General features: G+C 39.6%; 1 protein-coding gene, 1 non-coding gene and 1 pseudogene across 4 annotated transcripts in view; 1 reads left to right on the forward strand and 2 right to left on the reverse strand.

Annotated features, from left to right (window-relative positions):
• Positions 1-1,468: 1,468 nt before the first annotated feature.
• LOC119042572 (40S ribosomal protein S8-like) lies at positions 1,469-4,778 on the reverse strand (annotated as a pseudogene).
• A 2,178-nt stretch (positions 4,779-6,956) lies between these two features.
• Positions 6,957-21,089, forward strand: part of TERF1 (telomeric repeat binding factor 1) — a 40,199-nt gene continuing 26,066 nt past the window's right edge. For 2 of the 3 annotated variants that reach the window (XM_037136323.2, XM_037136324.2), the window contains exons 1-2: positions 6,957-7,292; positions 15,410-15,505. In XM_037136323.2, the coding sequence (XP_036992218.2) occupies positions 6,986-7,292; positions 15,410-15,505 (403 nt within the window). In that variant the 5' untranslated portion in view covers positions 6,957-6,985. The remainder of the gene's footprint in view (positions 7,293-15,409; positions 15,506-21,089) is intronic. The other variant, XM_053661221.1, reaches the window with a different exon arrangement.
• Positions 8,254-8,326, reverse strand: LOC119042581 (small nucleolar RNA SNORA17). Its single transcript, XR_005081254.1, has one exon. It is a non-coding gene; the product is annotated as a small nucleolar RNA SNORA17 (small nucleolar RNA).

Genomic DNA, 21,089 nt, shown 5'->3' on the forward strand with positions numbered 1-21,089 from the left:
TCAAACTTCAGTCATTTTCAAAGTACTCTCCACTTAATGCAATACACCTATCAAGATGTTTTTTTCCACTGCTCAAAACAGTTTTGAACTCATCAATTTTGATGCCTTTTAGTGCTTTTGCTGTTTTTGTTTCACCTCTTCCACATCAGCAAAACGTTTTCCTTCGAGGACTTTTTTCATCTGGGGTAACAAAAAATAAGTTGCCTGGGGTGAAATTGAGTGAATAGGGAGGGTGGGGCATGAGGGTCATGCTGATTTGGGTCAAAAATTACTGAACACTCAGTGCGGCTTGGGCAAATGCACATTGAAAGGATCTTCAAAAAAATTCACTGGAGTTGAACGCAGCCTCTCACAACAGCAGCTGTTACAGTGTTATAGATGGGTTCCTAGAACACTCACCTAGTAGGGGAAGCCTGTGAGGGGCCCACCCTCCAGAAAATAATTCGATTTTAGTGGGGCATACCACCTCATACATTTGAAAATAGTTCCCTCCTCCCCTCTCAAGGTGGCACTATTGGTGTTCATCTTTCTCATGAATATACTTCTCCTTCATATGAATATATTTATATATAATAAAAGATATTGTGTTGCAAGTGTTAAATTTTTACATAAATGGAATTACAAATATCCATAATATATATACCTTTCTGAAATTTATACTTTTTCTGAAATTTTACACTTTTCTACTGTTCCAATTGGCCTGTTAGAGAGATGATGCCCCCATCCCTTGGGGATATAAAAACAAAACTTTGAGATTTAAAATGATGAATAAAATATGATTACTCATAATGGAAATAGGAAGATAAAGTTTGTCAAAAGGATTCTGTACAAAAACATTTGAAAATCAGCACAATGGAGAAAATCAGTAGGAGCTAATATTATCCAGCACTTACGATATGCCAGATGCCCTTTTAAGTGATTTCTTTAAGTCATTTCATCCTCACAGCAACTGCATGAGAAACTTCTGTGGTCACCTTCATTGTACAGAGAAGGAAATCAAGGCATAAAGATATTCACTAGTTTGCTTTGGTAACACCGCTACTAAGTAGTGGGACAGGAGACAAGCCCAGTCTGACTCTGCTCTGAACCATGATATGTAGATGAGATTTATCAAGAATTCTAAGAACCACATGTAGCACCCCTTTAAGTCAATTGCCTGCCAATGCTGATGCACTTGAACTCTACCAAGCTCCTCTCCTTATGGTTTTCCAAGACTCCAGCCAGGCCCAAAGGGTGCAGAGAGTGGCTCTCTTTATTCAGAAATTTCACGGACCACAGATTGAGTATTCTCTTTCAAGGAAAACCTCATGGTCCTTTGGCATAAGAAAAACTCAGATTTATTCCTGACTCCAACAACTGGGACCTGAAATAAATCTAAATAATTTCTCTCATCAGTCAATTATCTATCTATCTATCTATCTATCTATCAAACACCTTTATCACGAGCTAAGATAGGAGAAAAGAGGATTTATTTGTCTTCCCAAATCCTGATTTTCCTCAGCTAGAACCCCAGCTCCTTGCCCTTTAGCACAGAACCATCTGCACGGCCACATTGGCCTAAGTCTTAAAGCTTACCCTGCTGAAACTGCTCTTCTAGAAGACTGCTGATTTTTGCATTCTCTTTCCTTTTATCATATTTCTTCTGAATATTCTTTGATCGTTTTTTGTTTAAAATCTCTTCCTCCTCAGGAGTCAGCCTGGCCCCCAGGGGCAGTGACCAGTGGGATGGGTACCACTGTCTGTACCAGGTGTGCTGTCAGTGAGCACCATGCAATTCTTTGCTAGAGTTCATTCATTGTCAGATGCTTTTCAGGCAACATCAATAATTCTTGTTTTGCAAGTACAACACTCCAAGCTCCAGGAGAAGTTACCCACCTCCAGCCCCAAGGCTCAGTACTTCTTGTTACCTTCCTGCACATGGATTGTGTGTATGTGGTGGGGCCAATGTTACTGTTGGTGGCAGGGTACCCTAGCTCATTCATAATTTTGTTTCTTGTGATGGGGCTTCCTCTTGCTTGTGCTAGTTGTCTCAAGAGATGCCTGTGACTTGGCACCGCCTGGACAGTTATCTTCTTTTAAACAAGGTAAAATTATCTTTTTCCATTTGAAATAATCTTCTTGTGAGGAAGAATAATTGAATGTGCTATGACATCCCAAGTCATTAAATGGAAGGACCCAGTGCTGCCTTCATACAGCTAGGCACTTAAAAGCAAAAGTTGATGTGCATGGGAGCTTTAATTCTTTAATTATTTAACTTTAATTCTCAGAGAGAAAGAAGAGGTGGGCCTCCAGTCCTAAGTCCTCCAGTCCAAAATTCTGAAAGCAGAGGTGAAAAAGGAAAGGAGTGTTTATGCAAAAGCTACACAATTTTGGAATAACAGTTTTCCACATGCATTAGTCAGTTAAGCCTATCAATTGAGGCTAAAATCTTTTTTTTTTTTTTTTTGTTTTGCTCTCCCCCCCCCCCCCCCCCCCCCCCCTCTTCTTTTTTATTTTTTCCTTTTTTTTTTTTTTTCATATTTTTCCCTCCCTTTTTTCCTCTTCTTTCTTTTTTTCCTTCCCCCCCCCCCCCCCCCCCCCCCCCCCCTCTCCTTACCTTTTTTTTTTTCCTTCTCCTTCCCCCCTCCCTTTTTTCTTTTTTTTTTTTTTTTTTTTTTTGTTTTTGTGTGGTTTTTTCTTTTTTATATTCTAAAAAGAAATCTGAGAAGCACCTTATCTGTCCTTCCGTTCTAAATGAAAGTTTTGCTGGGTAGAGCAATCTTGGTTGTAGGTCTTTAGTTTTCATGACTTGGAATATTTCTTTCCAGCCCCTTCTTGCCTGTAAGGTCTCTTTTGAGAAATCTGCTGACAGCCTGATGGGGACTCCTTTGTAGGTGATTGTCCCCTTAGCTCTTGCTGCTTCCAGGATTCTCTCCTTCGTTTTAATTTTGGCTAATGTAATTATGATATGCCTTGGTGTGTTCCTTCTTGAGTCCAACTTTTTTGGTACTCTCTGGGCTTCTTGGATTTCTTGGAAGTCTGTTTCCTTTGCCAGATTGGGGAAATTTTCTTTTATTATTTGTTCAAATAGTTTTTCCACTGGTGGTTGTGTCTTTCCCCCTTCTGGTACCCCTATAATTCGGATATTGGAGCGTTTATAGATGTCCTGGAAGTTCCTAAGCTTCTCCTCATTTTTCTGAATTCTTATTTCTTCATTCCTTTCTGATTGATCATTTTTTTCTTCCTTCTGGTTTACTCCATTGAGTTGAGTCCCAGTTTTTTTTTCATCTCTATGGGTTTCCTGTGGAATTCCATTCATTTCCCTTAATTTAGCCTTCATATGTTTCTCTAATTTGTGGCTATAGTCCACCAGATCTGTGAGGAAGCTGACGACCAGTGTTTTAAACTGTGCGTCTGAGAGATTTGCTATTTCTTTGTCACTTAGATTTATCTCCGGGACTTTGAGGTCCCCCTGCGACATTTTTGGTCTGTTCTGGCCCTTTAAGTGAGAGAAGCGGCGCCTTGGAGTCCCAGGTCGCTTGGTTGTGACGCTGTATGTGGGGGCGTGGTCAGAGCGGGGGGAAATGGCGCTGCCGCCAGTCCCCGCTCACTCCCTCACCCCGCGTAACCGGGCACCCACAGTCAACTCGCTGCCACCGCCTCCCCCACTGACTCCTCCGTAGTCACTCACCCGGTGGGCTGCTCACTAGGTCCAATCCTGGGTTTGGAACCCTGGCCCAACCTCCCCCCGCCGCGCGTCCGCCGAAGGGGCGCAACGGCTCTAATCGCCCGCACCGAGGCTAAAATCTTTAACTCTTCAGTTCCAGCTTTAAATCACTTAAGCCTATCAATTAAGGCTAAAATTTTTAACTCTTCAGTTCCTCTATCATTTGCCCTGTTAGTTTTTAATTACCATATTTTGCCATATATAATGTGCTCTCATGTATAATGTGCATCCACATTTTGGGCCCAAACTTTCAGGAAAAAAATCTTTTATTTTAATTTTTTAATTCACTTTTTTATTGCTTTATATTTAGAAACAAAATCAATTATTGTATTCCAGGGTATTATTTTGCATATGGATATCACTATTGCTTTCTAGAGTTGCACTTTTAATGCATAAGCATAAATAAAAGAATGAAAAACATTTTTATAGATACAGAATTAGTACTACCCACGTACTAACTCATGTACTAAAGTGCATTATACACAGCAAAATACGGTATCTAATTTCCATAAGGTTAGTTTACAAACTAAAACAACATAAGACACAAAAGCTACACAATTTTGGAAGAATGGCACGCCCCTGCCCCAGAGACCATTCCCTCTAGAACCCCCAAAGAAAAATAACTTTGCCACCCTTTCCAGGCCAGACCAATCCTAGACTATTCTCAGAGTTCCTTTTCTCATTTAAAATACCATCCTTTGGGAAACATAGGTGAGTACAGCAGAATCATCCAAGCATCCTCAAGGAGAAGAAAGAGAGACAGTCTCTGCCCTCCTTCTGTTTAAGTCTTCTGGCCCATAATTCCTTGCACACAGGAGACATTCAGCTTCTCAGCCAACCCCTTCCCAGACTGTTTATCATTGCCTTGGGACACCTCCTCCTATGGACCCTCTCTGCTCCTCCCCAGTAATCTGACCACATCTCTCTGTATAAATTCAAGTTTGCAAGACATATAATTTCCTAATTTTACCCAAAGGGTGACTTTCAAAATCATCAAACTCAAGATTATTCCTTTCACCCACCCCTTCATTTACCTTGACCTACTAGTATCTGCTTCCTTAAAAGCAATCATGAAAGGAATGATACCTTACAACTTTTCTGCCAAAAAAAAATTCCCCATCACAGAGTGTTTACCAAATACATACAAATTTTACTGAAGTGCTATATGTTTGATTTATCTATCATGCCACTAAATTAAAATATATATGGCTAAAGTGTTATTGGAACTTCATATATTATAAGTTTTATTGCATCTGGTCACACTAATCACAGTTGAGTTTTCTGATGAAAGCAATGTCAAACTATTTCAGGAGAATAACTGCCATCTATCCTGATGGGCAGGTTTAAAAATTACATTTTTTAAAAATAAAAGACCTCCTACTCCAGGCCTTTTTTTCTGGCCCACAACCCAATAAAACTCTACATTACTGACCTTCTGCTGGGATGGAATTTTAAAATAACTTTTAGACCCACCCAAATAGTCCAGTTTCTTAATTTCCCTTCAGCAAAATACCAGTAAGGGAAGAGGCCAGAGAATGCAGTATATAGCTAGAAGTAACCCTAAACACAAATTTTGTTAATTATTATGATCAAATCCTAGTCAAAATATGCATTTAAAAATTCTACTTCATTATACATAATTGAAAAAATGTTTCACTTCCCTAAATTTTTCAGTAAGTTGAAACCACAGAAAAATATGCCATGTTTACTTGATGGCTTTTAATGAATTGGTTGACATACTTAAGAAAATCCCTTAACTCCCTACTGGAAAGAAGAAGAGGAGGCATGGAGGAAAGGAAGAAGCAGGCCCCATTTGAGAGCCTTGCATGACAAAAAAAAAAAGTTTCACTTTGGAAACCTGGGGTTTCTTTGCTATGTTCATAATGCACCTTAACCCTCACTCCCTTAGACCCTATTCCTCTGTGTTGTTTAAAAATGGGACTTTCTATGGGACCGTTAGAGCCTGAAGAATGCATCCCTTCTCACTCATCACCCTCTTTTCAGGTAGCACAGATGTCCTGTTTGTTCAGCTAGTATTAATGGAGCACTTACTATATTCCTGGCTTCCTTCTAAACTCTTTCCATTTATTAAGCCCTTTAATCCTCCCCATAAGCCAATGATGGGGGCTTTAGTATTGTGCCTAATACACAGAAGAAAAAAGTGAGGCATAATTTGTCTAAGGCACATAGCTTGTGGGTAACAGGTAGAAGACATTTCAACCTAGGCATTCTATTTTTTAACTGATTGTGCATTAGGTGATTCGTGTATGTGCCATGACCGTGTATGTGCCCTGACCGCGACTGAACCTGAACCTTGGTGTATGGGTGTATGGGGACAGTGCTCCAAACCACTGAGCTACCAGGCCAGGGCCCAACCTAAGACTTCTTAATGGCTATAATAAAGTGCTTTAATGACTCAACATTTAAATTATAGCCTTGAGGCAATAATGTGTACATTCAAAACACATAAAGGCTTTGATAATGTTGGCTGTGTTATAAACAGTAAGGTTTTTAAGGTAAACTTTTTATTCGAATGTGACACACATTATTGAAAAGTGTATAAATCACGCTTAGTGAATTTCCATAAAGTGAATAAACTCGTGTACTATCACCTACATAGAGAAACACAATATAACCATCCTCCCCACCACCACCAAATTGTAGATAAATTTCAAAGTTCAGAATAAGCTGCATTGTAGAGCTTGTTTCTTTTCTAGCGTAGTGATTATCAAAATGTAGTCCCCTGACAAGCTCCCGCAGCATCACCTGGGAACTTGTTGGAATTGCCAATTCGGGGACCCGAAGCCAGCCAGACCTATAGAACTGATACTTGGGTGAAGCCCCGCAACTTGTGTTTAACAAGTCCTGGGGGGTTATTCTGATGCACATTAACGTTGGAGAAGCACGAATATAAAACAGTCTTAACAGTTTTGGTTTGGGTTCGCGTAGTAGAGTGTTAGGTGAATACTAGGGTCTAAAGTATTAGAATAACAGAGTCAGTTCCAATCACTCAGGTCTTAGGCTTGTCTCCCGGCTCCCACCCTGGAGTTACCTCTTTTACCAAAAAAAGCCCGGCGCTCTAGTGACAGGAAATTAACTTCCCCACGCAAGACAAGTCTAGGCCAATCGAAAATCAGGCTCGAGCCGCTAGCCCACCCTGGAGGTGTGATTGGTGAATCCCCAGCGGAAGAGTCTGCCGTGGCACCACCCCCCTCCCTCCACCACAAGCCAATCGTCGCTCAGTGTTCAAAGCAGCAAAACCCGCGCCAGTGTTGGAATATGGCGGGTTGTAGTGCCGGAGGGTCTCCTAGCTCCCGGGGGCGTGCAGACGGGGAGGATGCGGGACCCTCGGAGGAGCTGCTGTGGGAAAGGGCGAACGATAATGAGGAGTCATTCGAATGCCAGGAACTGCTCGAGTGTCAGGCTGAGATGGGGGCCCCGGAGGAAGAGAAGGATGCGGACACGGTGGCGGAGGTCGAGGCGGTAGCTGGTGGCTGGATGCTGGATTTCCTCTGCCTCTCTCTCTGCCGAGCTTTCCGAGACGACCGCTCCGAGGACTTCCACCGGACGCGCGACAGCGCCGAGGGTGAGTGCCGGGTACGCGGTGGGCGGGCGGCCGGCCGAGGCCTAGTTTGCCGCGCTGACCCCCTGAGGGATCGGCACAAAAGGCGTGACTGAACTGTTTGCTGGAATTTTGCATCCGCCTATTGTCAGCTCCTCAGTTTTTCTACGATTCTAAGTTTTTCTGAGAAAAGTAGGAATAAGACCCTGTTTAGAGTTGATACAGGATTAAATGAGTTCAAATGTACAAAATCGCACCCAACCCAGTGTTCAATTCCTTTTGTCTTGTTGGCATAATATTTTTTTTCTTTCGACTCAGGTATTTCTCATATGGCAGTCTGCAGTCATTGTGATCTCCAAGTGATCTAGGCCTCGGTGTTTTCTGTTAATTTGTGAGCTACTTAAACCGCTTTTGGCCTGCTGCTCAGTATTGTAGGGTTCAGAATGATAGTAACAGTCAATGAAATCTGCTGCCCGTAAATGATGAACAAAGACATAGAGAAGACTGCCCTTGGCGTTTTGAATGGTAACAGGAAAGATGCATTACCGTACTAGGGAGTCTGCTTGCCTGCTTGTATCAAAGCCCAGTAAGTCATAAACAAGTTTGCAGCAAGGAAAGTAAAGTAAGGGTTTGTTTTTAGAAAGTGGTCCAAGCCAGAAAGCAGATGAGCTAATGTTCCAATACCTGGCTTCCCAATTGCTTCCAAGCCATGGGTCATTATTAATCAAGGTGATTAAGGAAAAGTTAGGATTGTGGTCTCTCTTGTTTGGTGAATGCTAGGGTAGGGGTCGCTGATCAGTGCCTCTGGTTCTGATGTTAGCCACCTGATGGATTCCTAAGTTTATTTGATGCCAGCCAGGACCTCACTGTCTTGAGGGCTCAATGATTAAGGGAGAAGAAGGCAGGTGAATCAGGATGCTGAGGGAGGCCAGTTTTATTTTTTTTCTCTAAGTGTCAGATTGTTGATCATCCAGATCCCAGCCAGAATGCTGAGTGTATGCCACCTAATGACAAAAATGTGACACAGCAGCCACATCTGCAACACTTCTAGGGGCAGTGAGGCCAGTTTGAATCACAAAGAAAGAAAGGAGAAAAGGTCATATTAAAGAATTGAAGTTTCTGTGCAGTTAGAGATGCTCTAGTATTTATTACAGAATTGGCATTCAACTTATTGCAGCTGAATGCAGTCCCAAGAAAATACTAAATAGAAATACTTAAGAAAACTATATTGATACAGTTCGTCTTCATGTCAATCCCATGAGTTAGGCAAATAATCTCAGTGTATAGAAAAGTAAACTAGTTAAGCAACCTAAAACATTGATAGTTTTTAACCCCTTTTAAAGGGTGTCCTGGACCCATGTCCTATCATCCAATTCAAGAATCTTTCCTCTGACTTATCACAGATACCACTAGAGCCATTAATTTAAGTCACAAAAGATAAGTCCTGGAATGATCCCAGTGCACCATAATTAGAATTATTTAAAAAGTCCTCTTTGGGGAAGAGACTAGAATTATCTACATGGTGATGAATTTCAGTTGGAAACATCAGCATGAACTCATTTAGCTTAAAATAGATATCGATGGCTATATATAGAAATACATCTGCATATTTTTTAAATCCTCACCAGAGGATAATTTTATTGGGTTGATTTCATTTTCCCCCACATTTGTTTTATTGTTGTTAAAGTACACTTGTCTCCATTTTCCCCCCACCACTCTCACCCACCACAGCCATCCCCACTTCCCACCCTTGATCCTACCCTCCTTTGGTTTTGTTCACGTGTCCTTTATACATTTTCCTGAAAACCCCTCCCCTTTTCCGCCCACCTCCCCTCTGGTTACTGTCAGATTGTTCTTAATTTCAATGTCTCTGGTTATAGTTTGCTTGCCTGTTTTGTTGATTAGGTTCCACTTATAGATGAATATTTTGTTAAAGATTTTAATTATTTTTAGAGGAAGGGAAGGAGAAAAAGAGAGAAACATCGATGTGTGAGAGAGACATGGATCAATTGTCTCTCCGTGACCCAAAAAAGGGACTTGGCCTGCAACTCAGGCATATGCCCTAACTGAGAATGGAACAGGCAACCTTTCTTTTCCAAGTCCAACACTCAGCCTATTGAGGCACACCAGCCAGGGCCATATGCATATTTTTATAAATGTATGGACACAGGTACTATTCTCATTAATTTCCTTGTTCTGTTAGATGAAAAGTTATAGGCTCAGTGTACCCCTCGTAACAAGTACACCTACCTCTCAAGTCTTGGTTCCCAATACTGTTTACCCATAAGGGGAACCAGATCTCTTTGGAGAAATGGCCTGATTATAATAATGGGACAGGAAATGTACAAGATGAACCTGGAGTATTTTTGTGCCAAAAAGTAAGGAAATGCTAAAGACAAAGCAAAAATACCCATATCGGTGGGGATACTGAGTGCAAGAGCTCCCTAAAGGCTAAAGCTGAAACAACGTGGATAAGAAAATAAAGAGTGACTCCCCAGGGACTTCCAGCCAAGATAGAGGTGTAGGTGGAAACACTGAACCTCCTTGCACAACCAAATTTAAGGACAACAAAGATTTAGAAACAAAAACACAAGCAAAACAGACAGAAAATTGAACTGTACCAAAGTCCGACAACAACAAACTATTCATCCAGACCAGTAAGAGGGGTCCAGGCAGGAAAAAGTGGTGGTTAGTGACCCGGGCAGGCAAGAGAGGAAAACCCAGTAAGGCTCACAAGGCAGCTGGATGACTGCGGACACACATTCGTGCACAGATAAACCAGACAGGTTTAAAAACAGTCAGTGAGACAGACCGCACAACTCATGGCCCCATTGATGGGAAATAAAGCCTAAAAGCACCAACTGGGAAAACTTTTGGTGGTTGAGGTGCCGGGAGAGGCTCCCAGCCTCACAGGAGAGTTCATTGGGGAGACCCACAGGATCCTAGAATGTACTCAAGCCCACACACCCTGGAACCAGCACTGGAAGGGCCCAATTTGCTTGTAGGAAGCTGCAGAAGGGACTGAAATCTGAGGGAGAGGGAAACAAGTGCCATTACTCCCTCTCTGACCCCACCCCCACATACAGCATCACAACCCAGCTACTTGGGTTGCCCCACCCTGGTGAACACCTAAGCCTCCACCCCTCATACGTAACAGATGCAAACAGACCAAAGCATGGCTCAAGCAGAAGAACAGCTCAAAGTCCCACAGCCAATACTTCTAAGTGACCAAGAGATAGCTAACCTATCAGATGCACAGTTTAAAGCACTGGTGATCAGGATGCTCACAGAACTGGTTGATTTTGGTCTCAAATTAGATGAAAAAATGAAGGCTACACTAAGCAAAATGCACAGGGAACCAATAGTAATGGAAAGAAAACAAGACCAAAATCAGTGGAGTGGACCAGAAGGAAGAAACAACCAAACAAAAGAATGAAGAAACAAGAATTCAAAAAAAAGGAGGAGAGGCTTAGGAACCTCCAGGACATCTTTAAACGTTCCAACATCCGAATTATAGGGGTACCAGAAGGAGAAGAGGAAGAGCAACAAGTGGAAAACTTATTTGAAAAAAAAATAATAAAGGAGAACTTCCCGATTCTGGCAAAGGAAATAGACTTCCAGAAAGTCCAGGAAGCTCAGAGTCCCAAAGAAGGTAGACCCAAGGAGGAACACACCAAGGCACATCATAATTACATTACCCAAGATTAAAATGAAGGAGAGAATCTTAGAAGCAGCAAGAGATAAGGGGACAGTCACCTACAAAGGATTTGCCATCAGACTGTCAGCTGATTCTCAAAAGAGACCTTACAGGCAAGATGGGGCTGGAAAGAAGTGTACCAGGTCATGAAATCCAAAGACTTACATCCAAGATTGCTCTATCCAGCAAAGCTTTCATTTAACATGGAAGGGCAGATAAAGTGCTTCTCAGATAAGATCAAATTCAAGGAGTCCATCATCACCGAGCTCTTATTATATGAAATGTTAAAGGGACTTATCTAAGAAAAAGAGGATAAAAAATATGAACAGTGAAAGGTCAGCAAACTCACAGTTATTAAGAACCACACCTAAAACAAAAGCAAACTAAGAGGACAGTTAGATCAGGAGCAGAACCATAGAAGTGAAGATCACATGGAGGGTTAGCAACATGGGGGTGGGAGGAGGAGAAGCAGGGAGAAGGTACAGAAATAAGTAGCATAAAGGGTAGGTAGAAAATAGATGGGGAGGCAAGAATAGTATGGGAAATGTAGAAACTAAAGAACCTGTGACACATGGACATGAACTAAAAGGGGGGAATGTGGGTGGGAGGGGTGTGCAGGGTAGAGGGGAATGAATGGGACAACTGTAATGGCATAATCAATAAAATATATTTTAAAAAATAAATAATAAAAAAAGGAAAATAAAAAAGTATTAGATTATAACCCAAAGTATAAAATAAATATCCATGAGCCCATACAGATGTAAATAAATGATGGAATAATTAAATAAATGGGAGAAGAGGCAGATTTCCCATGAAGAATTTCAAGTATTTTATGCAGCTACCCTGTCATCAAGGAGGTAGAGCATGACCACCCATTTCTTAAGTGGGGACTTTACACAGGGACATTCTTCTGAAGAGTGCAGGATGGGGAGGGAAAGAAAGAGTAAAGTACAGTAAAGAAACCTGATAAACTACCTCACTCAGACGATCAAGGTAGGCCTCAGCAGTGATACTTGGTAATATGTACACTTGATGTAATATGATGAAAATGAAACTTTACCTCTGTGGTTTTCTTCCTCAAGCCCCATAACTCCAGTCTAATCATGAGGGGTAAAAAATCAGACATATCCTAGTACAGTACTCAAAACTGTCAAGGTCATCAAAACCAAGGAATGTTTAAGGACTAAATGTAATGCAGTGCCTTAGATGGATGGAATCTTGTAGAAAAAGGGCATTGTAAAGACTAAGGAAATCTGCATAAAGCATGGACTTCAGTTAGTGCATCAATGTCAGTTCATTAACATATGTAAGATGTCAAACTAATATAAGATGTTAGTAATTGGGGAAACTGCCCTGGCTGGTGTGGCTCAGTGGATTTAGCACCAAGTTGCAAACTGAAAGGTTGCTGGTTCGATTCCCAGTTAGGGCCCCTGCCTGGGTTGTTGGCCAGGTCCCCATTTTGGAGGTATGCAGGAGGCTACCAATCGATGTTTCTCTCCCTCTTTCTTTCTCCCTTCCCCTCTCTAACAATAAGTAAACAAAATCTTTAAAAAAATAATAGGAGAAACTGTAGAGGGTATATGGCACCTCTACTGTTTTTCACAATAATTCTGTACATTTAAAACCATTCTCAGAAATAAATTTATGAAAAACAAAAACCCCTTTCAAGGTTCTAGCTCAAGACCAGAGAAATAATCTAGGCCACTTCGATTTTATTCAGGTTAAGGGCACAGAATCCCAGAAAAAGGGAACTGTTTTTCAAGTTATAGTGCTAATCAGTGGAAGATAAGCAAATTGTGAGCATTGTTTTGTCTCTGTATTCCATTTTTTTACTGAAGGGACTTGTTTTATCTCATCTATAGAATTTCATTTACTATACTTTTCATTAGTGTAAAAAATGTACAACCTGATGCTGTCTAGAAAATTCTTAGCTCTCTCATTCCAACCCAGAATTGTTCTCACACCTGTCAGATGACACCTTTTCCAGATTCTTATTTCTAACCTGTCTCCTACCGTGGGAAGCACTGCGGACTGCAGGGTAGTGATTAAGAATATGAACTCCAGAGTAAATTGTCTGAATTTGATTCCTGGTTCTGCTACTTTATAGATGTAAGACCTGAAGCAAGTACTTACTCTCTTGGTACCTTGATTTCCTAACTTGTAAAATGGTGGTAATAATAATAATGACCTCAGAGGGCTGTCGAGAGAACCAAATGAAAGGATATGTGTAAAGCAAGGTTTCTCAACCTCAGCACTTATGACACTTTGCTCCTTATATAATTCTTTGTTTTGTGTGTGCATGAGGATTGAGGGGCATGGGGGGATGCAGGTGCCCCTGTGCATTATAGGATATTTAATAGCACTCCTGACCTCACCTACTAGGTGCCATTAGCACCCCCTTCCACCCATGACTACCAAAAAGGCTCCAGACATTGCTAAATGTTTTCTTTTTTTTTAAGTATATTTTATTGATTATGCTTTTACAGCTACCCCATTTTTTAATCCCCTTTATCTCCCTCTACCCAGTACTTCCATTCCCTCCAGCATTGCATCCCACCTTAGTTCATGTCCATGGGTTGTACATATAAGTTCTTTGGCTTCTCCATTTCCTATCCTGTTCTTAACTCCTCCTGTCTGTTTTGTACCTACCAATTATGCTTCTTATTCCCTGTGCCCTTTTCCCCATTCTACCCACTCCCTGATGGTAACCCTCCGTGTGATCTCCCATTTCTGTGATTCTGTTCCTGTTCTAGTTTGCTTTGTTTTTGTTATTTTAGATTCAGTAGTTAATAGTTGAGTTTATTGTCACACTAAATGTTTTCTAAGAGACAAAATCACCCCCCAGTTGAAAACCACTGGTATAAAGTACTTAGAGTAGTGCCTGGTGTTATAAGTGCTTAAATATAGTGTTATTGTTGATAGTTATTAGATCCTCCCTCCTAATGCATTTTTCTGCCAGCAGTGTTTGGCACAGGTATGGAAGAAGCAGGTAGCTAGGTTCAATCAGAGTAGGGGTTTTTTTGTGCAGAAGGATGATGGTGTGTAGAGTTTAATTTGTGCTGTTTTAGACTAAAACCATCGTGAGGGGCAGGGACCAGCTGGATATCTCACCATTCAGTCATCAGTTCCTAATATTGGCTAGAAGTAGATGTTCAGTAAATATTGAATAAATTGTGTTTAAATTTTATTTAAATTTTGCACTGTTTTTGAATCCTATTTAATATCTTGTGGCTATATTTGCACACTCCCCTTCTCCCCCTCGGTAATTGCTGGTATATTATAAGATTATGGCATTTTAGAATTGAGGAAATGGATTTATTTGTCTTATCTGCTTAGTGCCTGCTGGACTGCTTTTTGGTTTTTATATATACCAAGTCTGTCCTAGGTGGTGTATTATATAATGGCACCTTTAGGTCTTAAACATTATTTCCGTAGAGAAGACTTCCCTGAAAACATTTCTTTGTTATATGCTTCCATAGCATTCTATACTTAACCTTTTTCAGTTTCCTCCACATTTTTACTTTAGTTGTTCACTCATTTGTCTTTCATTGCTCCATGGTCCAGGATTATGGTTTACTCACCACTGTATATACTCACTGTCTACTATAACATCTGGTCAGTATTCAGATATTTGGGAAATTAGTATAAATAAATACATTTTTAAAATAAAGCTCGGAAACTGAACAGACTCACTTCACCGAAACCTTGACAGAAATAATATAAAATGTTTCCTCTAATATTACAAATTTGAAGGCACAGAATAAGCTTCCAGATAGTGACTTGACACATTTTATAATTTGCATCTGTAGCTTCCTTTCCATTAAGTGCTACCTGTGAAAGTAGCTTTAAATATTTATTGTTCTACATATGAAATACCAGCTTTATTTTACAAGTGTTTATTCCTGTCTTCTTGTTCTGATTTTTGTTTTTATTTTTGAGAATATGTTTATTAAAGCTAGGGACAGTGAAATAGGGAGGACTTAGGACAAGAGAGAGCCTAGGTGGAACTGCTTTGTCTCTCCAGAAATGTTATAGGAAAGAAATGAGCCTTGGTGGGGCTGCTATTAGCTCAGTGCAGAATCAGAGAAAACGGGGCTTTGGAGACAGGTTCAGGGGGTTAGCCCAGGATGAGCTGCCTCTGCCCATTGCTCCCCTGGTTGCAAGGCTAGTGGAGACTCTTTTATTTGTTTGTTTGTTTGTTTTTAAGATTTTATTTTTTTTTATTTAGAGAGGGGGCAGGTAGGGAGAAAGGGAGAGAAACATCAATATGTTGGCTCTCGCATGCACTACAAACGAGGACCAGCCCCGACCCAGGCATGTGCCCTGACTGGAATTAAATGAGTACCCTTTCACTTTTTGGGATAATGCCCAACCAACTGAGCCACACAAGTCAGAGCAAGGATTTTTTTAATGTTTTAATAAAATTCACTGTTTTCTTTTTCAGCTATTATTCATGGATTATCCAGTCTAACAGCTTATCAATTAAGAACTGTATACATATGTCAATTTTTGACAAGAATTGCAGCAGGAAAAGCTCTTGGTAAATATGTGTTTTTATCTTATATTGGAAATATTTCAATCCATGTCTAAAGTAAGACAATGAGGAGAAATGGAGGAGAGCTGTCCTTTGTTTTTGAGTGTTTGCCCATATGTATTTGTCATGTATGTCTACACACAAGGATTTCTAAAGCAAGTAAAAGAACTATAGTCCCTATATTCTTAGAGCATTGGTTCTCAAACTTTAGCACGTTTCAGAATTATTAGAAAACTTGTTGGAAAAAAAAAACCAGAATGCTGAGTCCCTTTCCCCTCTGTGGATGTGCAATAGGACTGTTGAGGGGCCCTGGAGTTACAGATCCTGTAAGTTCCCAGGTGATTCTGATGCTGTTGTCAGGGTCCCACGCGTCACAGACTGTACGTTGGAGATTTTAATTTACGTTTGTAATTTAATGTTTTTCTTTATTTTTATTGTTGACACTATTAAAGATGTCCCCACCCCCCCTTGGCTTCCTCCTCCCAGTCTCCACTTCCCCTTCCCTCTGGCCATCACCACAATGTCTGCATCCAGGGATTATACATATATGTTCTTTGACTGCTTTTGTGTGACTCATCCTGTTATGCACACTCCATTTTTTACTAGCAACTATGATATTTGAAACCTCTTACTTGATTTCAGCACTTACTGATAAAAGGGAAATGATTTACAGCTATAATGTCTCTGTCCCATGTCCCCAAAGTTCATTTTAGATTCTAATGGACATGCCTGATTCAGTTTATCGATAATGGTGAATATTATACCATAGTCATTTAAAGGATCTTTTGATGCAAATAGTTACATATTTATATTGGTTTGTACAATGCTTATACAAGCAGTAGGCAGTACTCACATGAAACTGCTTACTTATGAACATGTATTACATGAAATCCCAGTGTATTAATACTATTCCCAAGGCCCTCACTAATCCATCTGGCTCGTGTAATATATATGCTTTGTTGGTTAGGTCTGGAGTCAGTGCCAGGACTCATAAGTGTACAGGACTAGAGGTAGAGGAGATGTGAGAAAGACAGAATTATAGGTGGGTCTGGGCCTGTTGCTGAAGGAAAAAACGGGCTAATATGGACACAATTGGAGAATTTCTAACCGTGCAGACAGTAAGTTAAGATGGTTGTTAAGAGAGTTGTTTTGCAGTTAAATGTAACCAAATATTCTGCAGTGGTCAGCTGCGCTTCACATACAGCATTTATTCAGTATATCTTATTTTCCCTCCTTCCTTTCCTCCCCAAAAAAGAGTGTACAAAACTCAGATTTTGTGTGTGACCCCCATAGTTTAAATTCACCAGAATCCTGTTTTGAGTGTATCTTAGATACAATAGGCCAGAGACTGTTACCAAGAATAAATATATTTCACTGTTAACGGACTCAAGTGAGATGCATTTTAAATTTCATTTTAATTTACTTATGGATTTTTCAACTATACATATCCTTTTGCATTTTTTTATTGCTTGTTTTACATCAACACTGCCTGATAGAAATACAAGCATATAGTGGGCCTCATATGTAATGGAAAGTTTTGCAATAGCAACATTAAGTAAAGTATTTAGAAAAATGAAGGGCTGGAAAATGATACTCCAAATGGCACCCAGAAAAAAGCAGGTATAGCATGCTTGTATCAGACAAAACAGATTTCAGGACAAAAAAGGTAACAAGACAATGATGGCAGATACTTTATAATCATAAAGAAGATGATACATTAAATAAATTACCATGGAATTAATTTTAGCAATATCTTATTTAACCCAATATTTCCAAAATATGTACCAACATATCAATATAAAATATGTTAATGAGATCTTTTACCCCCTTTTTTTTGCAGTAAGTCTTTGAAATCTAGTGTGTATTTTATACTTAAAACACATCTCAGTTTGGACTAGCGTATTTTAACTGCTAAATAATTGCATATAGCTGGGGGCTACCATGTTAGCTTTAGTCTTCTGCCCCACATAGCTTTAAAATATGGCAAATGCCGTGAAGAGGAAATGTTTTTTTGCTTCTCTTTTTATGAAACTTTATATCTTAAGATCCATGCAACTCTGGGAGATTTCCCTACCTTTCCACCCAGCTTCCTACACTGTCCCAGAACTCAGCAAATGTTCTGTGGAGGAAAAACATTTGTTTTCAGGTTTTCTAGTTTCCAGTCCACCAAGCTAGCCCCGAGGAAACCACCAGAAGCTTTTTTCATTTCTCTTACCCCCGGTAAAATCTCTCTGTCTGAAATACACTGGATTCTCGGCCTGCATAGCAAATGAGCTCAGGAAAGAAAATGCTACAAAGCGTCAGCTCACCTCAGGACACCTCACCTCTCCCATTGGAACTGTGGTTCATCATGTCCTCATTGCTTCTGCAGCTATCCCATGCCATAGTGACACGACTGCAATTTATCCAGTTTTTTTCTAGTTGTGGGAGTGTTGGCCTGCTGCAGTATCCCATATCCTACCTGAAAGGTTACACTGTAAATTTTTTGAAGATCTAACATAAACATTTATTTTATATCTCAGTTATAAGAAAGAAGGCAGATAGATTAGTGACAGGGGTTAGTAATGTCAGTTGGGACTTATTAGGAAAGATAGCTGTTAAAAGAAAGAAAGCAGATATGAAATGAACAAGGATTAGGCAATCTGCCTTTGCATTTTTACTTCATGCTTTACATGTACTTTGCTCATACCAGCTGTCTTGTTATTCCTGGAATGTACCTTTGTTAAGACATAGTACTTTTTAAGGGTTCTGCTGTCTGCTTCTACTGCTTGCTAGCTGTGTAAAGTTTGCAGATATTGGGTTCTCCTTTAAAAAACAAGGTTAATAATATTGTGCCCCTTTTTTATTGTGTACTCTGCTAAGGAAATTGTGTGAACAAAGGAGATACTGGATGTTAAGCACTTAGCACAGTGCCTGACACATAAAATATTAACTAGGAATTTGAATATCTTTTGTACACCTTCCTTGTCTTCTGCTCCATCTTCTGAAATATTTTCTTTCCATTTTTGTCCTCTTCTCTTGGTTATCTTCTGTTTGTATTTAATGACTCAGTTCAGATGATTCCTCTTTGAGGAAGGGAAATGAGAACATTTCATAAGAATGCTGAGATATTTTCTAAAGAAATATCCCTTCTTAGATCTAATACTCTTTGCCTCAAATACACTAGTCTCTCCTAGACAGTTTTTAGAAAATAGAGATGCATGACCTCTCCCCTATACTAATTAAATCATTCTCTGGGGTAGGCTTAGGCATCAGTAATTTTTAAAAGTTCCTCAGATGATTCGGAGGTATACCTAGAGTTGAAAACCACTGGCATAATATATGGGAAAAGTGGGCTTATAGTTGAGAATATGCAAAACACAGAGTTTATTTTTGTATTATTTATTAGTTACTGTCTTTTTTCCATACAAACAACTGTAAACCTACTTTTCCCCACCCTGTGTGATTCTAGTAAAGTCCTAGTCACATAGATTTGTCTACATGTCTTCCTTCATAGCATGGGAGTTCCACAAGGGCAGAAACTTTTTCTTCTTCATCTTTGTATTCTAAGAACCTGGCACAGAGCCTGGACTAGAAAGAGACTTAGTATATGAGTGAATATATTTTTATATCAAAAATGTTGGTGAAACAATTAGGAGAGGACTACAGGAAGTAAAGTAGAAATCATGGAAACTGCTAGTATTAAATTGCATGCTTCCTCTAATTTTGCAAAAGAAAAAAATCGATGTGCCTTTCACAGTTCTCTTCGGTATGTTTATTTTTACATAGTTGCCATGGAACTACTAGGGTACCAGAAAGTACAGGGTTTGAGAGGAATATACTGTGTAGCTCCTAACCTCAAAATTTCAAATATAATCGTCATGCATTGTAGTATGAGAGGTTTTCTGCCTTCAAGACACTTAAATGCTAATAGGATTGTTGAAATACGTGTAAGTAAAAAACATTGCACAGTATAACAAAGATAGGAATGACCATACAGAGATTTTAGAGAAAAGATATCTCCTAGTCACTTAGCTAGAGTAAGGACAGAATTCAGGAATGAGGTAGAGTTTGCTCTAAACCTAAAAGGATTGATGGATTTCATAAGAATGTAAAAACAGTATTCTATATAAAACAAACATTTGAGTTATTTGAAGAATGGACCGTAGGTTACCTGGATAATAGAAGTCTTTTTTTTTTATTTGTCTTGTCTTGTATTTTGTTTGTTTGTTTGTTTGTTTGTTTGTTTGTTTGTTTGTTTGTTTTTATCGTTTTTGGATAGTAGAAGTGATCTGCATCCTTAACTCCCCGAAACTTGCTCCTCACCAAGGGTTCCTGTGTCAGTAAATGGCAGCACCATTTATCCAGTTGTTAAAACCTTTCTCAAGTTTGAGAGAGTTCCTTGTTTTTCTCACACTCCGCATCCAATCCACCAGCAGGCCTTGTTCATTCTACATTCGAAGTTCTGAAACAGACATTTACTTCCTCCCCCTGTCATCTCTGATGACATGTGTCCTATTTGCCCACTATTACTCTTAGCAGACTGACCTCCTATCTTTTGAATGCCAAGCTCCTCAGGGCCTTTGTACTTGCTATGCCCTGTGGAGTGTTTTTCCTGTACATCTTTGCTGCTTCTGTTTCACAGTATGCTGATCTTGGCCCCACTGTCACTTCCTCAAAGAGGCTTTTCCTAACTTCTCTGTCTGAAAGAGCCCCTGCCCCATCATTCTCGATTCCTAGTACCTTTTTTTTCTTACTAGCCCATATCACTCTGAAGTTAAATTATGTGTTAATAATTTAGCAAATTATTAGTGAATATCTACTTTGTCTTATTCACTAAGATATTTTTAGTTTTTAGTCTAGCATCTACATATAGGGAGTGGTCAATATTTATTAAATAAATGAATTATATAGATTATACGTGTAGATTATAGATTATAGTGAAGGTTCTATCTAAATGTCAGATTGAGATGTTTGTATGTAATTTACTAAGTAGTTTACCAGCCACTGTGAATCTTTGATCAGAATAACCTGATTAAAATTCTGTAGTACAAATACTATCTTACTAAATATTTACATAAGTCCTATGAGACAATATTTATTTTCACCATTTTGTAGGTGAGAAAAGTGAGGCTTAGAAAGGTGAAGTAACTTTTTTAGCACTAAAGAGGTAATGATAGAGTCTGGAGTAAACTCCAAAATCAAGTTTCTGAAACCACTATACTGTGTTTTGCAAGATGCAGGATATGGTGATGAGAAAGGGAATAAAACAGTGACTCCTTAGGTATTTTTTGAAGATTTATTTATCTATTTACAGAGAATGGAGAAGGGAGGGAGAAAGAGAGGAAGAGAAACAAAAATGTGTGATCGCCTATTACACGTCCCCAGTTGGGGACCTGGTCCACAACTCAGGCCTGTGCCCTGACCAGGAATTGAATCGGTGACCCTCTGCACCACTCAATCCACTGAGCTACACCAGCTAAGGCTAGGTTTTTAAAGCCTTGGTGATTGGAAAAATGTTGGTAGAGAAATAACTTTTTGAAAGATCTTATTTAAAATAACCACAAAATATATAACAAGAATTTCAAGTAGTTTATGCTAAAATCAAATT

This window comes from Artibeus jamaicensis, unplaced genomic scaffold (assembly GCF_021234435.1).
Source record: "Artibeus jamaicensis isolate MK-2021 breed Jamaican fruit bat unplaced genomic scaffold, CSHL_Jam_final scaffold_916, whole genome shotgun sequence".
Taxonomy (NCBI): Eukaryota; Metazoa; Chordata; class Mammalia; order Chiroptera; family Phyllostomidae; genus Artibeus; species Artibeus jamaicensis.